The sequence below is a fragment of the Phlebotomus argentipes genome, unplaced genomic scaffold (assembly GCF_947086385.1).
Source record: "Phlebotomus argentipes unplaced genomic scaffold, Phlebotomus argentipes genome assembly contig_15, whole genome shotgun sequence".
Lineage (NCBI taxonomy): Eukaryota > Metazoa > Arthropoda > Insecta > Diptera > Psychodidae > Phlebotomus > Phlebotomus argentipes.
This window is the reverse complement of record NW_026776181.1, coordinates 17,178,853-17,191,302: the sequence shown is the minus strand read 5'-3', so window position 1 is coordinate 17,191,302 and position 12,450 is coordinate 17,178,853. Positions and strand designations below refer to the sequence as shown.

The 12,450-nt window shown below is 48.8% G+C and overlaps 6 protein-coding genes across 6 annotated transcripts; 3 read left to right on the top strand and 3 right to left on the bottom strand.

Moving 5' to 3' along the window:
* Nucleotides 1-28: 28 nt before the first annotated feature.
* Nucleotides 29-2,145, bottom strand: LOC132262936 (HEAT repeat-containing protein 3). The gene is made up of 2 exons (XM_059762441.1): nt 229-2,145; nt 29-173 (listed from the first exon to the last, which is right to left on the bottom strand). Exons 1-2 carry the CDS (start codon nt 2,044-2,046, stop codon nt 51-53), a joined length of 1,941 nt encoding a protein of 646 aa, XP_059618424.1. The 5' UTR covers nt 2,047-2,145; the 3' UTR covers nt 29-50.
* A 36-nt stretch (nt 2,146-2,181) lies between these two features.
* LOC132262939 (serine/arginine-rich splicing factor 7) lies at nt 2,182-5,447 on the top strand. The gene is made up of 3 exons (XM_059762447.1): nt 2,182-2,287; nt 2,460-2,854; nt 4,335-5,447. The coding sequence occupies exons 1-3, from the start codon at nt 2,285-2,287 to the stop codon at nt 4,543-4,545; spliced, it is 609 nt and encodes a 202-aa protein (XP_059618430.1). The 5' UTR covers nt 2,182-2,284; the 3' UTR covers nt 4,546-5,447.
* Nucleotides 5,448-6,054: 607 nt separating this feature from the next.
* LOC132262006 (thyrostimulin alpha-2 subunit) lies at nt 6,055-6,612 on the top strand. The gene is made up of 2 exons (XM_059761103.1): nt 6,055-6,215; nt 6,275-6,612. Exons 1-2 carry the CDS (start codon nt 6,122-6,124, stop codon nt 6,538-6,540), a joined length of 360 nt encoding a protein of 119 aa, XP_059617086.1. The 5' UTR covers nt 6,055-6,121; the 3' UTR covers nt 6,541-6,612.
* On the bottom strand, nt 6,594-7,529 carry LOC132262005 (thyrostimulin beta-5 subunit). Its single transcript, XM_059761102.1, has 2 exons — nt 7,368-7,529; nt 6,594-7,276 (listed from the first exon to the last, which is right to left on the bottom strand). Exons 1-2 carry the CDS (start codon nt 7,379-7,381, stop codon nt 6,796-6,798), a joined length of 495 nt encoding a protein of 164 aa, XP_059617085.1. The 5' UTR covers nt 7,382-7,529; the 3' UTR covers nt 6,594-6,795.
* A 121-nt stretch (nt 7,530-7,650) lies between these two features.
* On the top strand, nt 7,651-8,441 carry LOC132262004 (calcium load-activated calcium channel). Its single transcript, XM_059761101.1, has 3 exons — nt 7,651-7,825; nt 7,887-7,964; nt 8,029-8,441. The coding sequence occupies exons 1-3, from the start codon at nt 7,765-7,767 to the stop codon at nt 8,439-8,441; spliced, it is 552 nt and encodes a 183-aa protein (XP_059617084.1). The 5' UTR covers nt 7,651-7,764.
* Nucleotides 8,442-8,454: 13 nt separating this feature from the next.
* Nucleotides 8,455-10,224, bottom strand: LOC132262003 (FAD-dependent oxidoreductase domain-containing protein 1-like). Its single transcript, XM_059761100.1, has 2 exons — nt 9,733-10,224; nt 8,455-9,643 (listed from the first exon to the last, which is right to left on the bottom strand). Exons 1-2 carry the CDS (start codon nt 10,087-10,089, stop codon nt 8,501-8,503), a joined length of 1,500 nt encoding a protein of 499 aa, XP_059617083.1. The 5' UTR covers nt 10,090-10,224; the 3' UTR covers nt 8,455-8,500.
* Between the last annotated feature and the right edge of the window lie 2,226 nt (nt 10,225-12,450).

Sequence of the window (12,450 nt, the reverse complement as noted above, 5' to 3'; positions counted from 1 at the left end):
AATTAATTGCAAAACTTGCGCCCAATTGCAGCTCAATTGAAGACTATTCATTACGTCTGAGCTTTGTATTTCTTCAGTCCCGCCTCGATGTACTTGGTGAACCTCGCCAGGTTGGTCCTCACCGTCGCCACAGCTGGATAGCGATCTCCCAAGTCCCTCTTCTGCATCCGGAGCTGCAAAGGAAGCATTGTCAGTATCACAGCATGCGGATCATTGCGAAACAATTACCTTCGCCTTGAGCAGGCGCTCGAGCTCGCGTGATTTCTGCACCAGATTCACCTCGTGGACAATCTGGAGCCAGTCGTTGTCCGAAAACATGTCCATCAGGGCGTCCACAGCTTCAGAAATGGCCCAGGCGTCGTTCTCCTTGAGGCTCGTCTCGATTATGAACGTCATGATGACCTTCACGAGATTCTCAGGCAACAGACATCCGAGAATTCCCAGCATTCGCAGCCAATTGGCCCGGATTTCCGCTTCTGAGCAACTCTCCACGCCATTCAGCATCAGCTGCAAGTCACTCTGAGTCATCTTCTCGAAGAGCTCAGGACAGCCGCGCAGGTGCTCAAGAGAGGCCCTCATGAGCGCCGTGGAAGCCTCGAGCAGATGCGCATCATTGTCACCCTGGAAGACCTGCTGGCCCAAATCCAGCCACACGTTGTAGATGGCCGAAGCGCCTCCCAAGTCCTCAATCGACATGGTGTTGCACAGGTTCTGCAGACAGAGCAGAGCAGAGATGCGGAGAGTCTTCAGCTTCTTCGTCAGACTAGATTCGCACTCCTTCAGAATGTGATAGACATTCTCAGGCACAGGCTGAGCTCTCTGCCACAGCTTCTCGATGATGCTGAGGGACTTGATGCCCTCGAGAATCTCCACGGGCAGTTTGTCGCACGACTGAAGATTTCCCGAAGAGGAACTCTCGAAGTCATTCACACTCTCGGCATCGGACTCTTCGTCAAAGTCTTCCGCGTTGTTCTCGTCGTCGGCGGACGAGAGATTGGTCAGAGTCTCTCCGGCCACTCGTTGGGCTTCCAGCAGCCAGCCCACGTGCTTCACTTTGGTCTCCAGCGGCGTCGGAAGGTCCGCCATGCGCCGTCGACGAGCAGCCGCCGCGTCGCTTTCCTCCACTTCCATCCTGCGACTCTCCTCAGTCACTTCCAGCTCCGGCACGTCCTGCTTCTGCAGCAGAGGCAGGTCGCTAGTCAAGGTGGACAGCACTGTGCGGTGATTCTCATCCAGCGTGCGCGCGAGGGAAGTCAGGATCTGCTGAAGATAGGGTTCAGAGAGCGCCGGGATGTTTGCCATGATTCCCGCGGCCAGGGTGCGCAGCAGAACTTCTGGGAAGCCTCCCTCGAGTGCCAGGAGATTGCCAAGGGCCGCTCCACACGAGCTCAGCACTCTCCAGGACGTGGGATTGTCTTCAGAGATGATCAACAGGCACTGACACACCGCAATGGCGATATCCATTCCGAAGGCCTCAAAATTCAGGCATCTAACGAAGCTCTCCAGGAGGTCAGCTTGGTTGAACACATCCACGGCGATTGATGTGCTCTCGCAGAGATTCCACAGCAGATTCACCGCCTGCAGGAATGCGTCTGACACTTCGTCCGGCTGATTGCCCAGCTGGGCGTCGAAAGTGGGCGTCCAGTCCACTTTCTCTGCGTAAATCTTTAATAAATGCAGCAGAGGCGTGAGCACATCTTGCTCCACCAGCACCTCACACATCTCCATGCCACACAGGGACATGTTCCGGAAGGCTCCCGCAGCGGCTTGACGCAGAGCCGACGACGATCTGTCCATGAGAAGCGGCGCAGCCACGCGGATCACATCACTCTCCAGGATGTCAATGATGTTCTGCTGACTCTGACATATCGTGGACAGCATCTGCAGCCCGCTGAGCTTCTCCTCCACGCTGGGAGACTGCAGCTGATCGAGAATCACAGGCACTGGTCCATCGGACTTTATGGCGGTCACAAGATCCTCCAGCTCCGGCTGCCCGATGGGATCCGCCCTGCCGTTGCGCACACGCTGCTTCCGCGTCTTCCCCATTGTCCAGCACGGATTTTAACTTGGTTCTTCAGTCGCTTTTCCGCGATGTTTTGCTTTTCATCACAAAACCGCGTGGCCACTGTTATACTGCCCACATTGACTGTTATACGCGCGCTCGCAGCGCCACCTCGGCCATTTCTCCGCTAGAGGCGCTCACTTGGTCGGCATTGTTTACGAAAAATTGTGGGCTGTTTGGTGAGCACGCGAAAAAGCCAGAAAACCCCTAAAATAGTGGAAAATGGTGAGTAAAACTATTGGCAAAGTCTTCTTTGGGACTCGTGGCAAGTGAAGCGTATGAAATTGGGCGGTTCTCGCGGGTACTTTCACGCGAAAATGTGATGTTTGTTGGGCGGGGAAATGCGACGCCATTCCCGGTGTCAAAAATATTGATTGCTTGCTTTTGCTCGTTGCAGTCCAAGAAAATGTCGCGATACCCCAGCGACTGTAAGGTGTACGTTGGCGATTTGGGCAACAACGCCAGCAAGCAGGAGCTGGAGGACGCCTTCAGCTACTACGGGCACTTGAGGAATGTGTGGGTGGCCAGGAACCCGCCGGGCTTCGCCTTCGTGGAGTTCGAGGATCCGCGCGACGCCGAGGACGCCGTGCGCGGCCTGGATGGCAGGACCGTGTGCGGCCGGCGGGCGCGCGTGGAGCTGTCGAACGGGAAGTCGGGACGCGGCTATCGCGGCCCGTCGTCCAGGAGCCGCGGCCCGCGTGTGTTCCATCCGGACGATCGCTGTTACGAGTGCGGCGACAGGGGCCACTATGCCAGGGACTGCACGCGCTACGGCCGACGCGGCAGACGCAGGTGAGTTAGTTTAAAATGATCACGCGCAAGGCTGAGTAATTCACACAAATTTGTCCAGGAACTCGCTTGATGAGACCACTAACCATTCAGTGCACTTTAAGTGTCTTTCTGATATAAAAAAAAAACAAAATATTGGTAGCTGATAAGGATGATTTGTGGGGCATCATGATCCTAATTCTGCCTGTAATGCCTGTTTGTAGGTTGAAGTGGCCGCTGAAAGATTTTCCTTTGAAATCCTTCACACGAATCACTTGAACTTCTCCATGAGATCACACATGAGTGTCTATGTCTGCGAAGCTAGTCGGGTGGCGAGAGTTGTAGTCCAATGAATAGAGAGAATAGAATTCAGCGCAGTTCCATCAAGAGAGAGAGAGAGAGAGAGAGAGAGAGAGTCAGTGTAGCGAATGAGAAAAATAGGGGCTGGGATAGGAATAATGCCTGTGTGATCTTCAGACAATGCACAAGATCCTCATGCACACACGCCGTGACGACGCACGCACATGAGTTTCTTCTCTTCTCCTCCCCCCAACCACCATAAATGAGTGCCACACAAGAAAGCGCGGGGTGGCTTCAATCTGCGAGAGAGTGAATTCGCTTCAATTGCGCTCCTCTTCACGGTGGAACTTCACAGTCGCTCTTCCCTGTTGTGCTTCTCACCACTGAATTGTGCCAAGAAATCTGTGTGTCTCGCTCCAAGGCTCCGCGAGTGTGAGCCAAATGGTGAGAAATATTGTGTGGAGCCTGACAGAGCCTCTCCTCAGGTTACACCATCGGTCATCTTCTCACTCAATCAATTCCTCAAATCACTTTTTTGCAAACAAAAAAGCTTTCCAAAAAAAAAATACAGAAAAACAATTCAATAATGAAAAGAAAGAAAAAAAGATCGTAATGTTAATTTGTGAGTTGTGTTGTACGTTTTTATTTATTTCTCTGTCCTAAAGAGAGACTGTGCGGATGGAAGATGGAAATGCTTGGAGGAAAATCTGACTAAATGCAGTCTTTAGTTGGCTTTTCCTGCCGCGCGCGCCTTAACACTTCACCAGCACAAGAGACGATTTTTTTGGGTTTCCTCTTCTCTTTGTACAGTCTTTGCTCTGAGGCATTCAAAGATAAAAGAAAAAGTATCTGACTTTCTGTCATTTTAGAAGCAGTTGATTTTATTGCCTGAAATGAAGATTTACACAATTTTCAGTATACAGAAGAAATATCGAGAGAACTCACATTTTTCTTTACTTCATTTGGTTTTGACATAATTTTTGCCACCAAAAAAAGAATCAGAGAAAAATTTGCTATTCAAAAGAGAAAAAAAACACCCTTGATAAAAAGGAATGTTTTGCTTGTGAAATTTTCTACCCTAATTAGAATTGATGAAAAGAGAAAAAAGCGTAGGATATTCGACAGGTGCAATTTCTCCTACTAATACGCTCCCTTTTTGTCTCGTTCTTCTCTCTCTTTTGCTCGCTGGGCAAAATGCGTGCAGGTCCCGCTCTAGGAGCTCCAGGAGCCGCTCACGCGACCGCAGAAGTCGCTCGCGAAGCGCCTCGTCGCGTGACTCGCGCGGCTCGCGCAACGGACGCTCGAGGACACCGCGACGCTCGCGATCGGACAGTCCGGAAGATGCCAAGAGGCGTCGCTCTGTGTCGCGATCCAAGAGTCGCTCGTCGCGCTCGCACCACAACGGCACGGATTGAGGAGCGCGCGCGCGCGCTCGCCGACGACAGGATGGGATTCTGGAGATGATTGCGAGATTCATAAAAACGACACCCACCAACATTGGAGAATGGACGCGTCTCTTCGCGGGGACGCGCATTGGAGGATGTGGCAATCAATTAATTGAAGAACTAGAAATATAAACTGGATATTGGATAATGGAAAAAAAAGAATATGTTTTAGAGAAGTACAAGGAAAAGAAAAAAAAATATAACATTTTTAGCTTCAACACACTTTTCTCGTGTAGGTAAAATGATTATTTTAAAAGAAAACACTATTATTAAATGTGCGATGGATATTTTTCTCAATATTAGACCTTTCTTGTGTAATCATTGAAATGTATAATCTGTCTGATATTGCAAAGATTGAGAAAAAGGGGGAGAAAATGAGGCTTAACTGCCTCATTTTCCCTTCTCTCAAGGCTTCCGAGCCACTGAAAATGGAGTGAAATGATGGAATTTTCATTCCATCTGCAGTGCAAAGAAGTCTTTCTGTCTAGATTGTAAGCATATAAACCATATTCACTTCTTATTGTAGAAAGAAAAACTGTATAAAAAAGGGCAAGTAATTCGCTTTTTCCTCTTTCCTGCCCTGAATTCCTTCGAGCCATTAGGATTTCCGAATCTCTGAATCTCTTCACAGTCCTCTTCTTGCACACAAACATGCATTTTTTTATTTTTGGTAAAAGGATAATGATTTATTTTCAGATTTTTGAAGTGCCCTAGTAAATTAATTTCTAGGATTTTCTTATATATAGTGACATTTTTACCTTGAATTGCAGAAGCGGTTTTTTTTCGTAAAAATTTTATCTATATAAAATAATGATTTTCAAAGATATTTTAATTGTAATCTTGTGGATACTTTTTGTAGAGTTTTGTCAATGGATTAAGAAAAAAAGCCAGAGGGAAGAGAGAGAGTGAGTCACCAATTGGAGAAACAAGATGTATCTTAATAAATCTGAGAAATTGTGCGTGAAAATATTCCTCTTTTCTCTCCCCCAACAATCACTGATATTGTCTTCGTTCTCTGGCTGAAATTGCTGGGAATTTTCTGTGCGGAATCTGGAGAAAACAAGATGTTTATCACGCTTTTCAGCCTCTGCAATTGTTGACGACAAGGAGGAGATATTGACGCCCCAGAAGTGGTGTTAAAGTCCAAAGTCGGAAGTGATTAGAAATCTGCTGATTTGTCTTAAAGATCTTTCTTTAAATTGACTGGATTTCTTCCAATTTTGAGTCTAATTTTCGATTGATAATCTCACAATTTGTCCTGGAAATTCTTCTGGCGAGATTTGAGAGTCTATTTTCTCCCCCTTTTCTTTCACTTGTTGGTTGACGAAAGGAGTGAAAAGAAATGTAAAATTCCGCTGTAATGAGAGCACATTTCATTAATGCAAAGGGGCTTTTAATTGCTGCCGAGGGCCGAGCGTGGGATTTGCAGCTCCTTTTCGCCATGGAATTGCGCAGAAGGGAATGGATTTTAAGGAGTCCTCCTGGCGGAGAGCCTTCAGTTGCTGCGTGACCCTCGAGGAGAGACCAGAAACTCCGTGAATCAAAGATGTTGCTTCGATTTGCGACCCTCGCGATGCTCTTCATCGCCCTGACGATGGGAAAGGACACGGTGTGGCACAAGCCGGGCTGCCACAAAGTCGGTGAGTAGCGCAGAAGCTCCGTGCGTGCGTGAGGAGGCGTGCAGAGTGGTGTTTTGCAGGGCACACAAGGAAGATCAGCATTCCCGGATGCGTGGAGTTCCACCTGACGACCAACGCGTGTCGCGGATTCTGCGAGTCTTACGCCGTGCCCTCGGCCTGGGGCGCTGTGATGAAGCCCGTGAAGCCCGTGACGTCCATTGGGCAGTGCTGCAACATCATGAGCTCGCAGAATGTGATCAGGGAAGTGCTGTGCCTCGACGGGTATCGGAATGTCACGTTCAAGTCCGCCACGGATTGCTCCTGCTATCACTGCAAGAAGGACTGAGCCAGGATGTGAGAGAGGAAGAGTGTCTCTGAGCCATGAATGATAAATAAAGATTCTATTCCGCACGATAAATTTATTTTCATCACTTGCTTTGGGGCTCTAATTTACAATCTTTGTCTACAGCAGGTGCTTCCAGGATCTTCTTTGAGTCATCTCAAGGTGGATGCGCAATATTTGCAAGAGTTTTCCAGTGTCGATGCGAGGATTTATTTTATTCATAACATTTTCTCATTTTGCCATGATTCTGTGGGTTTTCTAATAGTCCAGGTCGTCTGCTGCCGGTCCGGTGAGCGCCAGCACCTTCACGGCGGACTCATTGTGGGTCTCCTTGGGGGCTTCGCAGCTGGTGTCTTGCGTGGAGCACGTCTGGCAGTGGCAAGCGATGGCTTCGGTGTAGTGATAGCGCCTGGTTTCGGGCTCCGCATCGGGATGACAGTTCTTCAGCACCGCCACGGCCGGGGAGCGACCGGCGTGCACGCACACGGGATGGTAGGAGCGCTTGAAGGGGAACTTCCAGTCGCTGATCTCGTTGGAGTCGCAGCGGCCCCAGCAACTCATCACGCTCACGACGTCCCAACACTCGCGGCCCTTGTGGTCGGTCTGCGTGACACGATAGGTATACACCCGCCGATGGCAGCCCAGAGTGGCCACTTTGGCGGACGCTGCAGTGTCCAGGACGGTGGAAATCTCAAGAGCTCCTCCGCTGTTTGCCAGAACGGCAAGAATCAGAGACCAGCTGAAAGCAATCAAAAATATCCAATTTCCTATCCAAACAACTCCAGTGTTTGATTATAAGATCCCCAGGGACTCTGACCAGAAACACTCACATCTGCAACCTCATCGTCCCACGCACAGAATCACTGGTAAAATTCCTCAGAAATGATGGCCTCTTGGGAGATTCGAGTATTTCTGTCTGGTTAAGACTGCGTTGTGAGCTTCCTGGCGAGAAGGAACTCTGGTTTTATTCTCTTCTTGGGATTCTGGTGCGTGTGCGCGATTTTCCCTGCGATAAATTCCCAAATCAGGCTATAAAAATTTACATTTTCTTGGTAAATGAATTTCTTTTGCTGCGTGATGGAAACCGTTGCATTTTTGTAATTCAAATGTTGCCTCGCGCGATGACAAGATAACCTCAAAATTCCGCAATCACACGTCCGGAAGGTGAGCTGGAGAATTAGCAAATCCCGGGAATACAGGGCTTTTTGGCTGCAAAATTAGATAAAAATGTGGGGCGACACTCTCTTAATTGTCTTCATATCCATTTGCACGGCATTTTTGGGTGAAGGTGAGAAAAATCGCGGCAATTAGTGTTTTCTCGGCGGCGCTGATTGTTGGCTGTTTTGCAGGTCTGACTTGGCTGCTCGTCTACCGGACAGACAAGTACCAGAAGCTGAAGGGAGAGGTGGAGAAGCAGAGCAAGAAATGTAATTACGGCTGGAAGACAATTAATAGATCTGACTGTACATAAAATGATACTTTTTATTGCAGTGGAGAGACGCAAGGAGATTCACGGTGATTCCCTGGACAAGCAGCACAAGAAGAAGATCGAGCGGGACGAGGAGAGGCTGAAGAACAACAACAGGGATTTGTCGCTGGTGAAGATGAAGTCCATGTTCGCCACGGGATTCGCCTTCACGGCGCTCTTGAGCATGTTCAACAGCATCTTCGACGGACGCGTGGTGGCGAGACTGCCGTTCGTGCCAATCTCCTGGATTCAGGGCCTGAGCCACAGGAACTTGCCCGGCGATGACTACACCGAGTGCTCCTTCATCTTCCTCTACATCCTCTGCACCATGTCCATCAGGCAGAACATCCAGAAGATGCTGGGATTCGCGCCGTCGCGCGCCGCCAGCAAGCAAGGCGGAGGACTCTTCGGCCCGGCGCCCGGGCAGTTCAAGTAGATGACAAAGAGAGTTTCGCTAGAGTGGAGATTGCCCAAATCCCACCAGAACTATATTTATTACACTATGTTGGACTCAAACATTGGTTCATCTACGATTAATCTGTCGAATCCCAAGCGCTTGAGATTGATGGTTTCGTACTGTCCTCTGATGATGAGCTCCATCACGGCTCTGCCCACGGCCGGCGTCTGCTGGATCCCGTGTCCACTGAAACCCGTCGCGAAGATGACATTGTTGTGGTACGGATGCTGTCCGATGATGCCGTTCTTGTCGAAGTAGTTGTACTCGTAATATCCCGCCCAGGCGCTGTTGACCTTCAGGGACTCGAAGCTGGGCACTCGCTTGGCCAGTCGCGGCCACACCTCCGTCTCGAAGAACTCGTGATCCACGTCCAGCGTGTCACAATTGGGCTCGTGGTCCTCCGTGGGACTCTTGCCGCACACGAAATTCCCGCACAATCCGTCGCGCCGGAAGTACGTCGTTGAGGGATCGATGGTGAGCGGCGTGTTGAGGCCTGGACAGTCCGGGCTTTGGCTGCTCACCACGTACACGTAGCGCTTCCGCGGCTCCACTGGCAGCGGCAGCTGCAGAATTCCCTCTCCAGTGCCGATCTTCATCATGCGCGCCACTTCGCCGGATTGAGCGCCAGCCGCCAGGATGCAGAAGGCGAATGTGATGGTCTTCTCCTCGCCGTTGGGCAGGCGCACGACAGCCCTTCGCAGTGCCTCGTAAGAGCCCGGCTCGACTCCCACCACAACCATGTTGTTCATCTTCTCGAACTCGAATCCCGTCACATCCCCATGGACGTACTGCGCTCCCATTTCCTGGGCGCGTCTCTTGAAGCCATTCAGCAGACACCACGGATCGAACCATCCCTCGCGCTCCAATCCGTGGCAGCCCAGCGCGATTCCGTCGGTGTTGATCCAGGGAAACTTCCGCTTCATCTTCTCCGGCGTCAAGATCTCATTCCTGGCGCCCAGTTCGTTCTGTAGCCGCGAATTCCTGTCCAGCGTCTCGGCGCCCTCCTCAGTGGCCAGCAGAAGATACCCGTGAGGCGTGAAGTTCACGTCCGCGTCGTCGCCCAAGTGTTCCTTGATGTTCTGAATGAACTCCGCCCCGTACAGGGACATCTGGATGTTCTCCACGAGTGAGAATTGCTGCCGCAATCCGCCAACTGATAACGCTGTTGATGCATTTGAATACTAGAAAAGAGATAAGCGATATTTGCTCAGCTCTTATTGTTCATCAATAATGCTTCGTAATTATAGGTGAAATGAAGATCATCACTCACCGTGGCGTCCTTCTCCACCACAACCACATTGAGTCCCTCGAGGGCTTCCTTCTTCAGCCAATACGCAATGGAGCTGCCCATTCCGCCGCCGCCAATGATCAGGATGTCGCAGTGCTCAGGGAAGATCTCCGGCCGCCGGTACTTCTCCAGATGAGCGTCCAGCTCCTTTTCGGCATCCTCCCTCGAGGTCAGGCCGCGCGGCAGGATGAATCGACCCACTTTTCTGAAGTCATTCTTCAGGATGTTTATTGTGCGCCGAATGGGCCAAATGGGATCATCCGTCGGATGATTGCTCTTGTGGTCACTGTAGAAGCGCGACAGACAGCGCAATTTCCGCACCGATCTCGCGAGAATCATCTTATCGACTGACTGGAGCACTATTTCATTATCTTATCCAATGTAGAGCGTAATTACGCGATTATTAAGAGCTTTTTACACACACTTCACATCTCCGGCACAAGAAAAATCGTATTCCTAACCTCACTTCTCCAGCTGATTCGCCGCGGCGAATAAAATCAAACGGCTCTTTAACTCAAACGGTCGCCAATAATACAGTGAGAAGCAAAACGTCCCTGATATTCAGCCGATGGATTTCTCAATGTTTACTTATCACACAATCACATCTCTTAATGTGTCCTGAATGTCCTGGAGGTAATTTTAAAACATTCGCAATATTACTTACATCAATCTCTCTTGGGGGATTTGTAGATTTATCCGGGAATTTTTACCAAGATAGATTTCTGTGACGTGATTGATTGATCATCAATTATTTTCCGCTGGATCTTCGCTGTACGTGGGAGAACTCCTTCGGGGAGAATATATGTCAGACACGCTGTTTGTGTGAAGGAATGCTGTGTGCGGAGTTTTCCAGCTGCACTCGAAAGAGCAAATTGATGTTCATGCATGAAATCAGGACGATTATATTGGAGTACTCCACATAATGGGCAGTTATTCCCCAGTCGTTCTGGTCGGTTGGCGTCCTCAGGATGTATAAATCTCAGTCCTTGGCCTCATTATCAAGTAATAGTGCCGGTCTCTCGGGATATGTTTGTGTGTGTGTCTCTGAATTGAGGAATGCGCCGAGTTTTGGTGCCTCTGTCTCTCTCTCGGGGGGATTTGCAACAAGTCTCTAATATCCACTCAAAGTTGATGCCCTGACCACGGTGCCCAAACTCCGGAGACACTGTGTAATCCCTGTGTCGCAATTGCCACTTCAAGCTGTGGTCACGTCGCCTCATTTGGCCGGACAATTGATATCCCTGGGCCAGCAACGTGACCCCCAATCGCTCTTTCACGGAGTTTCATCAGGACGTGGACAATCGGTATTGGCTGCCATTCCCTCAGGTCAATTTGAATCCCCTTCGCCTGCACTGTGATGCTTTGCGACAAAGTCCTCCGCAGTGGCGTGATAAATTAATTAATTGTCTCCAGAAACTCAGCACTTTCCTTGCAGATTTCCCACTTTTTTCATGCACCAATAGTTAAATTGCTCGAAGCGCTTAATCCAATAATTGCTCTCCAGAAGACTTAATTGTCCCCAAAGTGTGTCTATTTTCTATGTAAATATTTCTGTGGCAAACATTGAGACACCAATAAACCACCGAAAGGAAGTTCATCAATCCACTCTCAGACACTTTATCCTGGCATAATTGCTCGGGCAGAATTTCATTAGGAGATGTGAAAGAAGGGATGAACCAATTAGGCTGATATACTCTCTCTCTCTCTTGGGGCTGTGATGCTGAGGCGACGAGAGCTGCAGCAATTAATTCGTCTTTATGTTGCACTTGCGGGCTTTTCGGGGCTCGGCGCCGCCTCTCGTGCGGCTGCATAAATTATTTCAACAGGGAAATCTTTGAATTCCCATCAATTTCCTCACCATCGGGACCCACATGCTAATGGCGGAGGCGACCAGTTACGTCTTCTTCCGGGAGGCTCTGTGCGCCAAGGGGGAGATAAGATGATTGGGAATTGGGAAAAGATGTTCTTTGGTTCAATAATGTAGTAGATTAAATTAAAGAGACTGTGTAAGAACTGTTTAGAAGTTAAACATAATCCTAAAATACGTGTTAGAATATTTCTCCATTTTGGCATTTTAAAGTAATAGTTTTAAGCTCTTACACAGCTTAAGTTTCATCATGAAAGGGTTTGAATCAAGTTCAAATCTTTTTTAGGAATAAATCAGCAATTAATACAAGACAATTACAAAGAGAAAAATGCCATTTTTAGCATTGAAAGTGCCAAAACTGTTGGAGATTCTTCATACAAAGTGAGGAAAGTAGGAAATCGCGTGTGCACGATTTAAAGCACACTATCTCCCCCTTGCTTGATATAATTCTCAAGAGGGGACAAAGCAGGAAATTCACATCACGTCCCACTCGGGTATTCCGCACTGGAATCCTTCTCCGGAGGGAATAATAGAAAATGAATGAGGCGGTAGTTCGGATATAATTCTAATGAGGCACAAAAATGGTTTTTAATTCAATTTATTGAGATGCTTTGTATGGAATTTGCTCAGTTATCACATTCTCATATAGTTGGATGTGCAAAAGTAGATGAAAAGGAATCTTCTTTGGCGTCTTTTGTGTTGCAGTGAAGCAAACATTTCTCTATTATTAAGTGTTCTTCACAGAAGCACTTTGTGCCAATGTGAAGTGTGTTTGTTGGATGGAAAAAGAAGCTGCAAAATTACCCTTTCAATTTCCCCTCCATATTAGGAGA

Coding starts and splice junctions, on each gene's coding strand:
- LOC132262936 (XM_059762441.1), bottom strand. CDS start 2,046: ATGGGGAAGACGCGGAAGCAGCGTGTGCGCAACGGCAGGGCGGATCCC. Junction 174..228: donor AGCGCCTGCTCAAGGCGAAG/GTAATTGTTTCG, acceptor CTTCCTTTGCAG/CTCCGGATGCAGAAGAGGGA.
- LOC132262939 (XM_059762447.1), top strand. Junction 2,855..4,334: donor GGCCGACGCGGCAGACGCAG/GTGAGTTAGTTT, acceptor AAATGCGTGCAG/GTCCCGCTCTAGGAGCTCCA.
- LOC132262006 (XM_059761103.1), top strand. CDS start 6,122: ATGTTGCTTCGATTTGCGACCCTCGCGATGCTCTTCATCGCCCTGACG. Junction 6,216..6,274: donor GCCGGGCTGCCACAAAGTCG/GTGAGTAGCGCA, acceptor GGTGTTTTGCAG/GGCACACAAGGAAGATCAGC.
- LOC132262004 (XM_059761101.1), top strand. CDS start 7,765: ATGTGGGGCGACACTCTCTTAATTGTCTTCATATCCATTTGCACGGCA. Junction 7,826..7,886: donor CACGGCATTTTTGGGTGAAG/GTGAGAAAAATC, acceptor GCTGTTTTGCAG/GTCTGACTTGGCTGCTCGTC. Junction 7,965..8,028: donor GGAGAAGCAGAGCAAGAAAT/GTAATTACGGCT, acceptor TTTTTATTGCAG/TGGAGAGACGCAAGGAGATT.
- LOC132262003 (XM_059761100.1), bottom strand. CDS start 10,089: ATGATTCTCGCGAGATCGGTGCGGAAATTGCGCTGTCTGTCGCGCTTC. Junction 9,644..9,732: donor TGGTGGAGAAGGACGCCACG/GTGAGTGATGAT, acceptor TCTCTTTTCTAG/TATTCAAATGCATCAACAGC.